At 35.0% G+C, this 19,277-nt stretch overlaps 1 protein-coding gene across 2 annotated transcripts; it reads right to left on the bottom strand.

The window, feature by feature from the left end:
- Positions 1 to 3,468: 3,468 nt before the first annotated feature.
- kcnip4b (potassium voltage-gated channel interacting protein 4b) lies at positions 3,469 to 18,765 on the bottom strand. 2 transcript variants are annotated; one of them, XM_087237245.1, is made up of 9 exons: positions 17,379 to 18,765; positions 11,925 to 12,049; positions 11,731 to 11,800; positions 10,642 to 10,712; positions 9,150 to 9,257; positions 8,908 to 9,012; positions 7,211 to 7,271; positions 5,841 to 5,903; positions 3,616 to 5,742 (listed from the first exon to the last, which is right to left on the bottom strand). In XM_087237245.1, the coding sequence occupies exons 1-8, from the start codon at positions 17,464 to 17,466 to the stop codon at positions 5,866 to 5,868; spliced, it is 666 nt and encodes a 221-aa protein (XP_087093371.1). In that variant the 5' UTR covers positions 17,467 to 18,765; the 3' UTR covers positions 3,616 to 5,742; positions 5,841 to 5,865. The 2 variants fall into 2 exon arrangements, with proteins under 2 accessions (XP_087093370.1, XP_087093371.1); XM_087237244.1 differs by lacking the exon at positions 7,211 to 7,271 and having other exon boundaries at positions 3,469 to 5,742.
- Positions 18,766 to 19,277: the final 512 nt, after the last annotated feature.

Consider the following 19,277-nt stretch of genomic DNA (forward strand, 5'->3'; position numbering starts at 1 on the left):
GTCCTAAAACCACCGGTGAGTTGGAAAAATGAACAAATGAAATGTGTCCAACATGATTTCCAGACGTGATAAGTTTTATGGGTTTGGTGGAGTGAGTGATAGTGGGAAGGGAAAGCCCACTGAGGGCGCGTACTGCAATGGGTTGTGACAGAGCTATAACCGGAAGTTTAGAACTGAAAGCGAAACTGGAGTCAATGAAATTTCCCTCCGCCCCGGAATCGACGAGGGCATGGATGTCATGACTTCCGGAACCCCATGATACAGTGACGGGCAGTAAAGTGACAGTCGTAGAGGATTTGTCCAAATTAATTTCACCCATCAGTAACCTCTTACCTACTGATGGGTGTTGTCTTTTACGGTACCGGAAGCCACCCGATGACCCGCCCCTCCGCAGTAGAGGCAGAGTCCCTCCGTTCTCCGTCGGCGCTTTTCTTGCACGGACAAGCGGGATCTCCCCAGCTGCATGGGTTCCGGGTCAGCGCTTACCACTTCCGGTGTCGCAGCCAATGCCGGAAAGTCAGGGACGGAATCCGAATACCTGCTCTGCTGCAGGCGAGTCTCACGCCGAAGCAGTCTGGTGTCCACATGGATGGCCAAATCCACCAACTCGTCCAGAGTCTTTGGAAGATCTAAGGAATAGATTGCATCTTGCAGACGATCAGACAATCCGTGCAGAAACATGTCCCATTGTGCCTCCGCGTTCCAGCCGCATTCAGCGGCTAGGGTTCGGAACTCAATCGAGTACTCCGCCACGCTCCGATTCCCCTGGCGGAGTTCAGCGAGGACTCGGGCGGCCTCTCTCCCGGAAGCGGCTCGATCAAAGACCTTCTTAAGTTCTTTGGAGAACAGGTTAAACGTAGAGCAGCATGGTAGCTTTTGTTCCCAAGCTGTTGTTCCCCACTGAGCCGCCTTGCCCGAAAGGAGGGTGATGACGAACGCCACCTTAGATTGCTCGGAGGAAAATAATGACGGCTGCAGCGAGATGTAAAGGGAACACTTAGACAAGAAGAATCGGCACAAGAGAGGCTCTCCAGAGTAGCTGGTCGGAGGTGGAAGACGCGGCTCAACAGAGCGAGCAAGGACCGCAGGCGCTGGTGACACTTCCGGGGTCGGTGCAGTCTCGGGGGCTGGTGCCGTATCAGCCTGTGCAGCACGGGTAACCAGTTGTTGGACCTGGGATGTGAGCAATGAAATTTGGCCAACCAGGGCCTGGATCGCCTGAGCCGTGGTGGCCAGGGCCTCATCCTGTCGATCAATCCGAGCGTTGCTCTGAGAGACGAACTCGGAGATCTGGGAAACACTCGCTGGATCCATGAACAGGTCAGTTCGTTCTGTAACGTTTCGAATGAGAGTCAGAGAGGATCCAAATGCAAGTGACAATGTTTATTAGAATCTGACAATAAAACAAATAGTGCCAGGCTAGATGAACGCAGAACACAGGACAGGAACAGAACGGGGAAACCAGATCCAGACAAACTCCTCAGGGCCTAAACACAGACAGCACAAACATAAGTGATAGTAACAAACTGACACAGACACACAAAAGCGTTGCACAGATATAGGCACCATGATGAGCCTCAGCTGGCGAACTAATCAGACCAACTGAGTGTAGTCATAACACGTGAGCCTAACAAATCCACATGGACAACCAAAACAAAACAAACCCACGTGATCAAACATACACTCCGGAGAAGCGCACAAACCTGCAACCGTGACAGATAGGTTTAATAGTGCAACGCTGTAAAAAATTTCTTGAAGCTGGATCATTTTTGTAGCGGTAGTGGTCTTAATGTGAAATGGGCTATTTATTGTAGGTTTGGAATAATCTGATTGGTTTGTGAATGATTGCATATGAAAGACCAGCCACAACTAATCATATCACATGCTCCCCTCGAAATTACTTTTATGAAACTTGGCTTAAAGTTTACATATACTTCAGTTATTGTATGACAATAACCTGTGAATTTATTGTTGTTGCAGCTCTGAGTCTGTGTTTCAGGTAGCTCACGTTCAGTCGAGTAAAAGTCAATTTCAAATTGAACCTAAGTTGACACAAAAGGTAGCAGTTTCACAACAGAAACATATCTGTTACATTTAATACATATTAACCAGAACTGGTTCAAAAATTATTGCAAGAATTTTATCTAAAGTGCTTATGAAAATAAATAGTGAACCTAATAGTATGCTGTTGTTATCAATTATACACACCAAACCAAGTGGTGATATGTGAAGTAAAACATGTAAGAAATGAGTAACTGTTGTCTTACCACCATAAAAGATTTTTTACTATAAAACAACAATATTAGTCATGCAAACCTTCATGCCCCAATGCAGCAGTTCTTGAAGGCAGATCTGCTAATAATGGAAGTAGAAGATTATCACCTGGAAAAGATAACAAAGCCACCTGTTCCTGCTCTGTACAAATAGAAAGGTACAAACTATGCATGCCAAGAGACTTGAGGAAAAACCTATTCCTGTTGGAGAGTGTGGCTGTCAGATCCACTGATCCACTGTGGCTTTCAGATCTCATTCCAGCTGATTCCAGCAATGAGTATCACTTGTTCCTCCTGAATCCCATCAAAGAGACCAGTGTCTGCCAGATCCATTGAGGAAGTAATCAAAAAGATGCTGTACCTGCCAAAAGGACTCCAACTTGGAGAATCTGCATTTGCAAGATCCCCTGATGTTGCCCCAAAGCATCCCTTAAAAAAGGATGTGAAAGAGCACCTGTGGTTGCAGTATCCACAAAAGAAGCAACTGGACTCAAAGCATACCGAGAAAAAGTTTCAAATGGATCCTGAAAGCAAACTCTTGAGAAACCTCTTTTGCTCATGGCCTTTTCAGAGGAGTTACCATTTGTCCACTGGTTTGTTGGGGGTTGGATTGTTGGAATTATCCATAATCAACTAGTCCCCACAGGGAGGATCTCTGCCTGCCAGGCCTAGATTGAGAGGAAAAATGGGTTTCTATAAAAATATTAGACTGCATTTAATGAGAAATGTCACAATGAGACTTCACCCCTTAAAGGATACGTCATCCAAATTTAAAAAAAAAAAAAATCCTTACCATTTACTCATATACAAGTGGTACTAAACATTTGAAAATTAATTTCTTCTGTTGAGCACAAAACAAGATATTCTAAAGAATATATTGGAATTATTCTTGGAATAATGAGATGGCTCCTGCTCCCAGCGTTCCCAGAGGTAGAATCTGAGGGAGTACCAGTGTTCAAAGTGACATGGATGAAGCTCATGAATGAGCAACTACAGGTACTGTAGGCCCACAGCATGGAAAGGAAAACACTTTGATTACCTATGCCATTAAAGCCATTATCAGTGGGAGTTCTAAGACTCGTAAATCAAATGTTTGATCCCTGCGACATATTTCAAACAAATACACTATAAAAACATTGTAAAAGTTAATTTGCAAATTGATGCACTGGGAAGAATAAAAACAAACTTCAGAAATAGAACAACATGAAATTACTTTCTTGTGCCCTCTAGTGACCAGTCTTCATAATGGAACTTAGTTAAACCTTCTGGAAAAGAAAACTATGAGACATTAATGTAGACCATTTAAAGGACATTGTGAAAAGCAGTAAGCCAACTAATGAATGAAGCAGCTAACAATGTATTTGTTTACTTTAAAACAACTGTGCAAATTAGCTAAATCAGTCTAATACATTTTTATATGAATACAATACAGCATGATAGAGCAGCTTGTGGTGGTAAAAAATGTGTAACTTATATACATATATATATAAACCACACAGTTTCACACAAAACATTAATAACCTTTTTTTTTCATTTTGGTTTTGAGTAAAACAATGGAATTCTAAGAAACCAGAGAAAACATATACTCTTCTGAATTAAACATAAATGAGTGTTTTAAAACAGATTAAGAATTAACAACAACTGACATGTTATACATTTGGTTGAAATCAAGGCAGCTAGCATTTATTAGCTTATTAAAGAACATAACACTTACAATAAGCAATTATAAACGCTTTATAAATTACTATACATATATGACCACACAAACTAATACCACAAGACAAAAATGTTAGATTTTATACCAGACACTGACAATTTTCAAATAATTATTATACAGTTGAAAGGAATTATTTTGGAAAGCAAATAATCTATTCATAAATGTCTACATTTCAGATCTTCTTGTCTTTTCTATTCATAACAATTCCAGAATGCACAATAAAACTGTTATGTTCTCAGCCATGGACATTATTAGAGAACTCTTCATCTGATAGATAGAAAGAGAGAAGGCAATCTGGCATAGAGGCATCTCATCTTAATTTGGTTATACACATTCATGAGTTAATATTAAAACTTCACCAGTGCCTAACTCATTATACTTTATTTCTTGACATTTAAAATATATAAAACTACAGAATACATCAAAACTTTCAGTTAAATAAATGTATATCTGCATGCCATAATTACTTGTTGGCATTTATTTATTGTATTATGTGCGAGTTTTAATGTTAATAAGATCTTTTATTGTATGCTAAGCTATTAATAGTAGTGCTGGTTAAATTTAATTTATATGGAAGGGATATGATTTATAATTATAGCTAAATAAATTACATTAATAATAAATGCTGCATTTACAGAACATAGAATAGCACCAAAATACCCTTGTAGAGTACCCTTGTTTTTCAGGATCTGATCATCTTCACCCTCCTAAATGTATTTCAAATTATTTTAAATTTCTTTTTGTTTTACACTTTTTTGTTTCTTATATGTTTCAATGTTTCTTTAATGCAACTAAGCCTAACTTTATTTAGAGTACTCTACAAAAGATCACATGAAGTTACATTTCATAATGATTAATTTTTTTTTTGTATTCCAACATTATTAGGGGAAAAAACAAAAGGCTGTACTGTTGACTAAAATTCAGTGAATATTTTCTAGAAAAACTTTTTTTTTTTTCAAACAAAATAACTTAACATGGTGATTGAAGTGTATATGGAATGTTAATGAAATATTTATGTTTACTGTCATTTGTTTATTAAAATGTCAAAAATGAGTCTTCATTTTTTAGCATAAAACTTAATTTTATCATAAATTTAATTCAAATCATTCTTTTGCATAATATACAGTACAAATAATAAAAAGTAAAAAAATCTCACCTCAGAACATGTTTTTGGCAGAAAAAATACAGTGTTACTTCAAATGCAATGTGCACATTTGACGTCAAGAACAGTGGGGCGTTTACTTCACTCAGAAGGTTTTAGTTTGACCTTGAAAGCTTTCAAGTAATCCCAGTCTTGTATATATTATTCATCTACTGTATTAAATATTAAAGAGGTTGGGGTTAAAAGGCTTTGAATCTCTACAAAAGTATACATTAAGTGCTTACGGTTCAGGTGTGAAACAGAAGATGTGTGAAACAATAGAATGAAACAGATACCCAGAACTGAACCACATTGGTAACAACAGAAGCACATTATAATACAAAAACACTGTTGCTTTAAAAGCAGTTGCTGCTCTACCGCTAATATTCCATTTCTATTTGCATCACAAAACAGTCTCAAACATTTACCAATGCAGGTATACATTCAGTAGTGTGTTGGCATAAACAGTCCAAAGCAGTCCTGAGCTGTCTAGAAGAATCCAGGACAACAGTACAGAAAAGCTGTTATCATTAACTTTTGAGAGTGGAATTCCAGGTCAACATCTAGACTGCATTGTCAAAAATCTTAAGAGACTGCATGATATGTTCATCCTGCAAAAAAAAATAATAATAATAAAGAAGCAGTGGTATTGTTATACATATTTGCTTTATACGATACATGTTTTTAAAAAAGATTAAATGAGACTTACCTTTTCACAGCTGTCAATGAATTCATCAATAGTTACTACACCATCCTGGTTTATGTCCATGTTCTTAGAGAATAAAAACATATGTGAGAAATAATGCTGTTTATTTACAGTTGTGAATTGCATTATGGGACCTTGATTTCTTCTCTGTCGACATTTGATGTTGAAAATTCAACTCTACTGTTTAACAAATTGACTTTTATTGATATTTTAGTATTTTGAAATAATATAATGTATAAGAAAGAATGTATAGGGAAATAAATGTGTAGAATAACAGAAAATGTAATGGAGGTTTATTTCAAGATTGTTGTACCATAATATATAACACGAACCCAGACGATATATCACTTTAAACTATTAAAAATCTAAAAAAAATAAAAAATAAAAAAAGTCAATGTTTTCAAGATTAAAAGTTGTTTTAAGTCACATTATGCAATTTAAAAGCATAAATAAATGACAAATAAAAAGATGAATCACAAAATACAAAAAAATGCTAACTTATGGACATTTCTTAAAGTTGCAGCTTTTAATTCATCCTGACTATTTTTCAAATTAAAATTCTGCCATCATTTGTCTCCCCCCACTTTTGTCCAATCTGTTTTTGCGCCACCCTGTGGATATTTTAACTCTATATTTTTAAATCTGCAGTTATCATAACTGTCATAATGTTTTATTATAGTAAGCTTCATACAAGCCCATAGCCAGCCTGGTAAAAGGGGTGGTTCATTCTTCTCAAGAAAGTGGATATTTTTTCAGTTATTCGCCTCATTTGCTATTTAATTCTGAAATTTAAATACTGCATTTTTGTGACATTTTAAGCACTACTTTTAGCTAGATTAGCTTGTTAGATGGTCATCATAACACTTTAAATGTACCAAAAATATTTCCTAAAGATTTAGAATAAAGAAATATGAATTAAGTACCTATTTTTAAAATAAAAATTTATTACAATTGATATCACTAGAAAAAACATAGTAATCTGTCAGGTTTTTTTATTAAAAACTGTAGCATATTGTCATTTATTTGGCAAATAACAAACTGGCCAGCACATTCAACATTCCTCAGTCAGAATTGAGCTCTTTGAATAATAAAAAATGTAAACATAATAATATTATTATTAGTAATAATTCATTCAATCATTTACTTTTCGGCTTAGTCCCTTTATTAATCTGGGGTCGGATGTATGTTTATTTTTTCTTGCACAATGGTTGTTGGACTCATGAATAACTATTGTTTGCATAGGCCAAAACTGATTAGCAGAAGTCACACCAAAACGACAGCTAACAGAAAATTCCGTTTGGTCTTAATAACTTTTTCGATGGGTTATTTTCACTATTTTTGACAAGTGAGTATATATAAGACAAATTCTGAACCTTTGTCAGTGCGGGTGGGTCTTCCGGTTCCGAACCACCCGAACCCCCCCTGGCTACGGGCCTGTTACGGTAAATATATTTTAAAGAGCCCATATTATGGGTTTTAGAAAATTCCCCTCCATGTAGTGTGTAACACAGCTCTAAGTGAAGTGAAGTATCCAGCTAAGGCTTAAATCTGTAAGAATACAGTGTTTAAAACTGTTGATTCATCTATAAAAGAGTCGATTCATAGTGCTTCAAACGAGTCGCCTTGATACCGACTCATTAGGTGTTTCGCCATGACGTACGAACGAAACTAAGTTTTTCACGTGCACGCGCAAACCCGGGAGATTTCAAACCTGAGGCCCCGCCCTCTGACGCAGTAACCCAGACACACACACACACACACACCCACAAACACACGCACACAAACATGCCGGTCGATTGAAGTCACATTGCAGATGGATATATTGAGTCTCTACCCAAAGATGAAACCTCAGCATTATAGCCAAGCAGTTGGAAACTACTGGAAACTTCTGGAAGCTACATGCTACAAGGAATACTTCATCTGCGTTTGTTAAAGGAAGGATCAGTAACTTACTGATGGACATCAGGATGGGTTTCTTCCATTTCTCAAGTGTAAGTACGTGCGGTTAAAGTTGTTGCCTCGTTGACTCTAGCTTGCAAATGTATTTAGTTGTGATTTGTTACTTGTAACCGAGTGTACTGTATCAGGTTAACTGGCTATATTCTCTTATCGCGTGCAAAGTCACGTTAAAAACGCGACGCGTGCTGCTTTGTTTATGGAGCTCCGTGGTAACGTTAGAGGTGTGCATACCCGCGGCTGTCCCCGCGCCAGATTTCTGCGGCGCGGGAATAAATTTCCGAATAAATCGCCGGAGCGGTCGGTAACGGGTTTGATTTGGGACGGGAGCGGGCTGTCTGAGAAAGAGAAAGATGTGTCTGCTTGGTGCTTGTGTGTTAGTGCGCACGCGCGCGTATGAGAGAGAGAGAGAGAGAGAGAGAGAGAGAGAGAGAGAGAGAGAGAGAGAGAGAGAGAGAGAGAGAGAGAGAGAGAGAGAGAGAGAGAGAGAGAGAGAGAGAGAGAGAGAGAGAGAGAGAGAGAGAGCGAGCGAGCGAGAGCTTTATGCTTGGTGCTGTGTGTGTGTTTATACAGATTTTCGGTTTTGTTCTCCCCCGCTCTTTAGCGGGATCGGGCGCGGCGGGCAGAATACGGGGCGGGTTCTAAGGCTAAAACCTGGCGGGTGCGGGCGGAAGCGGGAGCGTTCTCGTCCGGAGGTGTGTGTGTGTGTGGCAGCTAAAATCCACGCCTACACTATCTAGCGTGTATGAACTGTGATTACTTTTTAAATTGCTGATTAGCTATTGGCCATTTCACTCTCTGACTGAAGGCAGTCGACCAATCGCGACAGACTGTCATCGGTCCAATCAGCGCAGATTAGCTTCGCGCTAAGGAGGGGTTTGGGAACAAATGAATCACTGAACGATTCATACAGGAGTCGCTGGGATAATTAGGTAAAAATAAATGCAGATTATAAGACCATGAAAGTGTTTTTTGACCTTGCATGCATATTAGACTGTTGTTGGAGACCCTTACAACCAAGATATGACCCTATTTCATGTATAATATGGGCTCTTTAAAGAAATGTACAGTCACATATTTCAATAATAATGATAATAATGTATAATGGAATTACTTGGAAGAACATTCTGACATGTTGCCTCACTGCCTCCTCCTTAAGCCGTGGATGTATAGATTTCCCCATCAAATCATAAATAGACTTCATTATATCCAGCATTTCCTGAAACACAAGATCAAATACATAGAAAAATGTCACAATCGAAACCTCAGAATGTGTTTAGACTTTGGCAGAACTAAAAATGCAAAGACACAAATTCAGTAAAAGACAAAATCTGAAAATGACAGTAGTTTCCAGACCTCTTTAGTTATCTGCCCATCTTTGTTGATATCATATAGATTGAAAGCCCAGTTCAACTTTTCTTCGGTAGTGCCTCTCAGCAAAACAGAGAGATCACAGACTAACTCCTGAAAAAAGGAATTGACATAATAAAGTCCCATGCATAATGATACTACACTGTCAACGATTTGTGCAAATTACACAGTATTTAACTGTAATATGAACTGTTTTTTACTGTAGGACAGTTATGCAGTATGTTACTGTATTTTTAAAGTTGTAAAAATAATGTATATTTTACATTAAAGGCATAATTCTGTAAATACATATACAGCAAGATTAATGGTGCTATGAATGTAAATACAGTTTTTTTGTTTGTTTGTTTTTTTGTTTTTTGTTTTTTTTGCTGTAATTGATTTACAGTAAGTAACTGGTGATGTGCTGCCAGTAAGTTACTGTAAATTCCACAAGAAATTGTTTACAGTGGATATCCTACAAAAGCCATTCAAAACACTGTATAACTTTTCACATGCATATTTTACACATTAATGGGTAGTTGACAAATAGGCAGTAAAAAGATTTTGTAAAAAACCCCTTTTGAAGAAAAATTTGATATATTGATGTAGTTCGAAGTCAGATATTTGAGGAAATATATACATAAATATTTTTTTTTTTACAATTTTACTGAACAGGGGTCTCACTTATAAAACTTGCAAACAAACCAAAGCTTTCTAAAATTAAATGTAAAGCAGAATAAATACATATTTATTAATCAACGATTATGGCTTGTATGATGATTTAAATTGGTACAATTAAAGTTTACTTATTACAGCACAACATGGAAAATGTGTACGATTCTAACCCCGTTTTGTGTTTGCACCATTTTTTTAATGAGACTCCTGTATCTTAAATATGTCAAATGGTGTTACATAGCAAAAATGAGGAAAAACAACTCTTAATAATGTACAAATAACATAAGTGTAATTCATCTTCATTGTTTGACACTTTATATGGTGCAAATAGTGCTAATTATGACATAATACACATGAAAATTTTACAGTGGTTCCAAAAAAAGGTCAATAAAAGAAAAATTCTGAGACAAAAATTTAACAGGTAAATATCATGGGCTTCACGGGGGCTTCAGTCACATGATTTTCAATGGGGTCTTTCAATAATTAAAGTTCTGTGGAACTGGCCAATTTAAAAAATAAGCATATAGTGTCACACTAAAGGACATGGTTTACAGTAACAAATTATATCTAGTTCCTACGTTTTTAGAAATGATTGCCATTTACTAAAATAGCCATTTTTAAATGTAGGCCTGGGATATTTATTAATAATTTAATGAATTTACTTTTAATTTATAAGAGTTGTAATTTATTAGACAATTGTTGAAACAGTCACACCATATGACAGATTTAAAATGTGGGCACACTTTTTTTGAAATGTCACGTCAACAACACAAATATATGTTTTTATTATCCAAAAACAAACTAGTTAATTAAAAGTCTTTACCTCAAAACTAAGAGAGCCATTCTTATCTTTATCAAATGCATTGAAGAGAAACTGAGCATACTTTGATGAATCTGAAGAGAAAACAGGTAATGTACTGATTATACATATGACTTCATAACAATACATATACTGTATATTACATATAATAAACACACACATATTATAATTATTATACTTATATTACATAATATAAACACACACATATACACATAAATTAATGAAGAAAAAAAGTTGATATTTTAGTTATTATTATTATTATTGTTTTATGCTTCTGTGGCGTTCAATCTAGGAAGTATTAAAAATGAATACTTTTTCTGTATAAAAAAATCTTGGATCAGAGCACTTGGAGGAGACACTGACTGCAATAAGGGTAATCTGTCTTTTAAACTGTCATTGCAATACGTAATTATGTGACTTTTTCAAGTATTGTTAAATACAATGATTTATTATAAAACCTATAGTAAAGTATACTGTAGCGGAACAAAATGTTTTTAAATGATTTTATCCCAACTATTTAAATTAATTTGTTTTCAATTTCAGCTTTTAAATTCAATCATTAAGTTGTTCAGCATAAATGTATGGATTACAACATAAAAGATAATCCTTTGATTTGGCCACAGTTGAAGAAAAAAATTAGCATTTTTCTCCAACTCTTGTGTGTTGGCACATTAATTTTACATTTATATGAATAAGTTCTTTTCATTGCCTTTCAAGTGTAATAACTGAAAATAAACATAGGAGGTTGAGAAAAATTCTCATTTTAGGAGAACATTTTGGATGGCATTAAGAAGTTTTTGCATCTGAACTTTTCAATTACCTTCCATTGTACATAGTAGAGAAAAAGGGCAAACAACGGTTTAGTTATGCACTTTCTTCAAAATCATTTATTGTGTTTAGCAGATTAAATATATTAATACAGGTTTGGAAGGCGATTTAATGATGATATACATTAAATTAACCTTTAGTTTCAATAAGTATTGGTTAAGGTGGTTAATTCCATTATGGTGACCTCTGAAATAAAGACTAAGTCGAAGAAAATAAATAAATGAACTGTATTGGTTAAACATATCTGATAGAACAAAATTTTACCTCCTAGTGGGAAGAACAGAGCATATATGTTTTTAAAAGTGTCCTCATTCACAACTCCACTTGGACAATCCTAGAAAAACAGGCCCAGACAAGAAGGTGATATTTATGAGGCTGGAAAATCTCCAAAGAGGGCAGAATGACAACATCATTTTTAATTTCAACACCCGGCAGGTGGGGTTTAAATGAACTCTCACATTCTTGAATCCTCTATAGAGTAACTGCAGCTCTTGTCTGGAGAAATGGGTCTGCGATTGCAGTTGCTCCAGATTTTCTGGGTGATACCGTTCTGTTGTGCTCTCTTGTTCTTCGTCTTCATTATCTACAACATAGCACACATAGCTGCAAGCATTTATATTGGAAATACAGCTTCTGAAATAAAGAACCACTTTTTTTGGTTTTGTTATTATCTTACATGTGTTTAGACGCATCCTTGCTTGCTTTTGAACTGTAAAATGATGCCTAGCTTTATCTTTAATTAAGATTCCTGCTACTAGCAGGTCCAGTGACGCTAATTACACCAACACTGTCGTTTTAATGAATAATTAGAGTGACGTGTATTGATGCCTTTGTCAAGGCTATGTTTCCTTTTATACACCATTACCTGTGATTTGAGAAACTTCATTAGGCACAAACAGGTTTTGTGTCAGAGATCATTACTCCAGTAGTCGATCATAACAAATTGCATTTAAATGTTAGCATGAGGCAGTATGGTGGTGCATCTGTCCAGTTTATATGCTTTAGCAGCAATGTAAAGACCTATATATATATATATATATATATATATATATATATATATATATATATATATATATATATATATATATATTTATTTATTTATTTTATTTTTTTTTTTGGTAGAACTCATTTGGGTATCATTTAAAGGTGTTCATAAAAGGTGTAAATTATTAAGTATAGGTTAATATTCATAGCATAAACAGCGCAGAGGGTCTGCCCTGCTTCCATGAATTTTATTAAATATGCACCACTGTGTGCCTTAGCAGGTCAGGTAACTAAAGACACAGAGCGGTGTCTCCTTCAGGACACGTATAATACCTCTGTCCCAGTTTTCCATGAAGAACGTCCTGGTATAGATTGATGCCTGCAGTACTACAGATGCACTAGATTTCACAAGCTATAGTCCTTGTGTTTTATAAAGGGAGTATCCTCTAGATGAATATATAAATATCTGTGTTTACGGTTGAGATATATATAATATCTGAGGAAATAGAACAGAAGACAATGAAAACCCTACTAAAGCATTTATGAATTGTACAACTACTTACTATTCTTACGACAAATATTACTGTATGAGGGGATTTACTGTAAAATTGGGGTGCCAGACTGACCCACTTAAAGATTGGTCAAGATGTTACAAACAGCTCCTACGTAGAACATGCTGTAATCAATCACAGCATCCACCACTGTTCACTGGTCACTTTTCACTGCGCAGGTGCTGCTACAACTAGAGCAGATTTGAGAGCCTTATGTGTAATGAATTTCTGCAGTTAGTTTAAAACGATTGTTTAACACACGAAACGAAAAACCTTTTTGAGCAGGGTGTTCATTTATGGTTCATATATGCTTGCCAGACCAGACCAACAACAAAGAGTTTTTCTGGAATCTACCACAGGCTCTGATGTACAGTACAGTGGTTAAACATGCATCAAATTCAATGTATAGATGGAATATAAAGAAAGTTTCGGCTGAAGGGCAAGAACTTACAATAATACCTTCCTGTTATCTATTGCTGACTGTAAACTCTCTGCCTTTCGTACTTTTTAGAACAGCTTTTATTATTCAGCTGCTGTTATTCAATACACATTTTTATTTAATAAATAATACTTTCAATATTAATAGTGTTAAATAAAGGTTTTTGCTATTGTAAAATGACATATGCTATTGTAATGGTGATTTCAGTTCAGGCAATTATATGAAATGAAAAGAAATGAGGACATAGCTTTACTTTAAACAAGACTCAGTCAACGCTGTCATGAGAAAAATATGTGAAAACCATTTACCTTTTTTTAAAGTGGCATTTTCAAATAAGTAACTTGTCTTCTGCTCAGCTGTAAAAGTGTCAACATGGAGAATTGGTGGCAGAAAAAAGTAGCTCCTCATGCAAAAGAGTGTTAAAAGACCTCATGTAAAACTGTTAAGTGTTTTTCACAGGGTCACAGAAGCATTTTCAGCATTTGCTTAGCATGTTAGCAGTGTAATTTTGTGATGCATGACTTGAAATATGTTTGTAAAAGCTCTTGTTGCTTCTGCTTTATGTGCATGAGAAAAACACATTCTCCTATGCACTGTTTCATGGTACTTAGCAGTCATGAGTGTCTTCTTTTCATTGGAAGAAACATGGAATGCGGTAAAATGTGAGTGGGTTTACTTGCAGAAGGAAGGCAGTGAGCCAGAGTTGATTGTGCAAGCAAAGTGCAGCTATTGTGTGTGGAGAATCCCCTGAATGACCCTCATTTCATCTGTGAGATGTGGAGCAGGGTCTCTCTGTGGCGTAACAGTATTTGCATTACACAGAATTACAATAAAGCATCATGATGGCTCAGTGGTTAGTCCTGTCGGTTTCCATCGGGTGCTCTGGTTTCCCTAACAGTCCAAATAGAGATTTTGGAAGATTTGGTGAAGTCTATAAACAAAAAATGGCCATAGAATATAAGTGTGTGTAAATGAGAGAGTGCATGGGTGTTTTCCATGAAGTGCTGGTTTGCTGCTGGAAGGGCATCTGCCACATAAAACTTATGCTAAAGTAATTGGTGGATGATAAATTAGTTGACTAAGCTGAAGAATTGTGAGTAAGTGGGAATATTAACCTAACAAAACATCTACTTGTGTTTAGATTGCAGGCAATCAAAAATATCAAACAGTAAACTTGGCTCATAAAGTTAAATAAGGTTAAGGGAAGGAATTATGTAAGATTTCTGGCATTTCACAGAATGATGTGACTTTTGTGGCATAAATTACCACAATTTAAGTCTTTTTATACACAAATATAAAAAAGGAAAGAAAAGTACAAAAGTATCCTGTTCATTTCTGGAATTTAGAAAAATAAAATGAGATGTAAAACATTATTTTACCTAGATTTAGAATTTTCACATGTATTTTTTTTATGAACTTTTTAAAAATGTAACTTAATGAAAACACCAAAGTTGGGTCACGTTGTCTTTGACCCACAACCATGATAAAATGTTGAAAGGTAACTGTTAAACATTATGTAAAAGTTATATTTAATATTTTGTTGCGATAGATGATTAGGTGTTTTACAGTATTATAAAGCTGGTACAGGATGTTAAAATGATGCATGAGAAACTGCTGGCCTTTAAATAAATTTACATGGCAAAATATGGTATTTCACTCTATTTTAGGTATAATTATAGTCCTAAAAATAATCATTGCGCAAACAAAAGTCAAAACAGCATTATTAAGTTAAACAGTTTCAGCTCGGATTAAGTAGATATAAAAGGAAAGTTATAAAATAAAAGAAAATATCTATGAAAAGCAATTATTTTGGTATCCTATAAACAAAAATGGCTTTTTTTCTACTGTTTGTCTTCATCAGTAAACCACATGTGTTCATTTCATTATGGCTTAATTTCAATTCAATTCAGTTTTTTCAAATTTTCACTCATTGCAATAGTGCGTTGTGAGTGGTTGCAAGATAGTCTCACTTTCATAAATTCCTGTTATGGCCTGTTTTCTCTATAGAAAGGAAACAAGCCTGAATGGCTTGTAGTTATTTTTGTCTTATGACGCTTTTAAGGCTATATAAATACAGACTGAGCGGTGAATCCCCAGTGGGAAACCAATCATGTGAATTAAATCAAACAAGTTATGCAAAATACAATCAGCATGCATGAATTTTAAGCGGGGAGGTATTCAAGTAGATAAAACAGCAGCACAAAAACATCTCAAACACAGACCAAAAAAAAAAAAAAAAAAACTGCTGAAAACTACCTGAAAAAGATACCAGTCTCTGCGATATTTAATTTATGGCATTATTAAGGGATCATCAGTGTCTTTTGGTCGGCTATGAAATGATGGAGTGTGTAATTATATTTAGTCCCACTAGGATATGAAGCATAGCCAAGGGAAAGATGAAATTAATTAGAACTCTCATCCACAAAGTTAAGACCATTAATGATTAGCACTGTCATTTCAATAATAACCCACGCAGAGATCATTTATGTTATTGTTTATATTGCAACTGGCTAATAGACAGTGATGCTTGAGTACATTGAAATACACCAAACAGTCTAATTTACCAGACAGAGTCAATTAATTTTATAGAAAATTTCATTTCACATGTCACTGTAGATTAGACAGAAAAGCACAAGGCCAGGAATCTAATTTGAGCCATTAAAAGTACAGTTTGGATTTTACATCATTGTAGTGTACACACCTGTTTTATTGTTGTTATTATTATGGGGTATTACATTCTACAGCAGTAAAGTGTGGCAAAGCAACACCAGATATTTCATCTATAGCTCTGCTAATCTTATATTTCAGTAAAATTAATAATTACACCTTTCAAAAATCAAGGAAGAAAATTAGATATACAGCATGAATTTATAATCATAAACTGTCTTGTGGGAGTTACCACCTGTTGACCTTTTTGTTGTAGCATAAGTGCATGTAATATGTATTCATTATATTCTGACTGCAGATCAACATGAAGTTTGTGACTAGTCTAATGATTCTAGTGGCCCCCTAATGAGGCTATTTTGTGAACCCCAGACCCGAGACCATGATTTCCACTATAGTTACAGCCTACACTTTGCTATGCTATGTTAATAACATATTTTACAAGTTATAAAATATATCTGGTTCATTATCCTTGATCAGTCTATTTGTGGTTTTGTATCTGTGTCAATAATTGTGCTATAGTAATTGAAGTTCAACTGATTTGCATTTTCAATTAATTGTTGTTTGTAGGAAAAGATGTTAGAAATATGCATGGAAAACCGAAAAAATGTCAGTGATTACTTAAGTGGTGTCATTTTGAAAAGTGAGATCAAGCACATGCTGAGAAGTCTTGTAAATACAAACCCTAGACTACAAAATAAACAGATAAACCAACAATACTACTTTCACTTATGCCAATAAATCATTGCTACATCAAGTAAAGATCATGTTCCAAGAAGACATTATATATTTATATAATAATAATAATAATAATAATAATAATGCTAATAATATTAATAATAATATGTTGATGATAATTCTATTATTATTGTTGTTGTTGTTGTATTTGTTTTTGTTGTTGTTGTTATTATTATTAAATACAAAAAGTAATTAACTTTCCCAATATTTAGATCACAGTGAAACAATAACTAACATTTACATTTTTTTAAACAATTATTTCCCAGCTACTTTACTGCATAAAATATTTCGTTAATTTATGCTTTCATTATCAATAGCCATTTTAGAATGTTCAATAACTTCTGACCTCTAAAAACATATACAAAAAACGTAAAGCTTTACCCAGCATTACATAATTTCAGTGTGCCGTTTAGAAAAGCATGATAATGTAATCAACTCCTATACATCAAAACGACGATTACGTTATCTTTTTAGTCTCATACATAGTTCGCCAAAAATCACACCCTAAACAAAAATATAAAAATGGTTGACTGTACCTGTATTCAGAGTTCCTGTGATTAGTCGAGCAATATGCTGAGTGAACTTGATCAACTGACGCTTGCATCGTCGCCGTCGGCTGCTCATTTCCAGAGGATGGAAGCAAAAACAAGTTTTTATCTGGTGTCAGGTTGAATTCCGCTGGTTTTTATGTGGATGGAGAATGACGCTGGAAGGTGAGTATGCGTGTCGGCTTTACTAACACCTGAGAGCGAATCCGTTTCCATCTCTCTCTCTCTCTCTCTCTCTCTCTCTCTCTCTCTCTCTCTCTCTCTCTCTCTCTCTCTCTCTCTCTCTCTCTCTCTCTCTGGTCAGTTCTTTGCCTTGACATTTTTTACTGTATTATGTATTAAAAATTGTGTATATTTCCATTATTAAAATAAAAAATACACGATAAAATAAACAACAAACTGATAATTGATTATTTATTCAAAAAGCTTTTACTGCGAAACTGAGCTCTATCCTTCTAAACTGTAGGTCTAAAACAGCTCAGCTCTTACATCCCTTAGGTGCATATGGCCTCATTCTGAATTATTGTGAACTGCTGACTATGGTCCCATGAAATCCAAGGACTGATGGAACTGTATTCTAAATCGACATTCATTGCATTTAATGTTTATATAAATTAAATGCAATCCAAAGCTTTAAAATAGCTGAAAGCATGCCATAGATGTTCAGGAATGACATGCAAAGAACAGTTATGTTATCACTGACAGTAATGTTATCACTCATTGCCAATAGTTAAGCCTTCAAAAAAGGAGTTATCTTTCTTTTTATATTTCCAAATTTTATAATTAAATGATTGATTGATTGATTGATTGATTGATTGATTGATTGGAATAAATTGCATATTAAATTATTGCATATTCAAACCAAAGATATGTGTTGAAGCTGTAGTTTATTAGAATACATAACTGTGTAAAATATAAAATAGGCCTAAAATCAAAAGTGATGGTGCTTTCACTGTCTATGTTTTCTCATGTGATCAGGGCTGGAAATGGAGAACTAACATTATGTCGGAGAGCAATGATCTGATTTACCCTTACATAATTATGGTAATGAAAATAACTTCTGTCTTTTATTAGGCAAATATAAAATATTGTGGTTACTAAATTGTTGTAAATGCACCTGTCGTTTTTTAATGTAACTGCATTATCCAAAGTAAATCATATAATAAAGACAACAAATGACAAGATCTCTTTTTTTACTCTGCATTTTTATTCTGAATTTAATTATAGGCCTGTAGGAGGCAGTCTGAGTTTTACAACTCTCTCTGGCAGTAATATGCTGGTTTTAAAATCAGTAGAAAAGAAGTTATAGCTTATTAAAATTATTGGCCCTTTAAAGGTACCATATAAGTTTTTTCTGTTGTACACAAAATAAAATATTTGTAAAAAAGATGAAAAACAGTGGCCATTGACTTTTTAGAAAAACAAATAGAAGGCTATGGAGATCAGCAGTTACAGGTTTTCATTTTATTTTATTTATTTTTAAATGTCAACTTTTACACTGGAACAGATGAAAAAATCTCAAACTGGAACAATTGAAGGGAGAGTAAACAATGACCATTTTTTAATTAATGTTTGGGGTTTACAACTTAACTGAATGGCATCCCAAGATGAATCACATACAACCAAACAGCTAATCCAGTGTGCATCATAATGTCATGTATTATTTCCAACACAATCTCACGGCAATTCGTAACTTTTTCATTTAGTGGCTAATTCGTATGAATTCGTACGATCTAATTCGTACAATTTAGTACGATTTGCTTATCCCCCAATGACGGTTGGGGTCAGGGGTGGGGTCAGGTGCCACGCCTCTTTTTAAAAATCGTACCATTTCCTACGACTGAACTCGTACGAACTAAACTGGCAAAACGTAAAATACTCACGTTT

This window comes from Danio rerio, chromosome 1 (genome assembly GCF_052040795.2).
Source record: "Danio rerio strain M-AB ecotype USA chromosome 1, GRCz13ab, whole genome shotgun sequence".
Taxonomy (NCBI): Eukaryota; Metazoa; Chordata; class Actinopteri; order Cypriniformes; family Danionidae; genus Danio; species Danio rerio.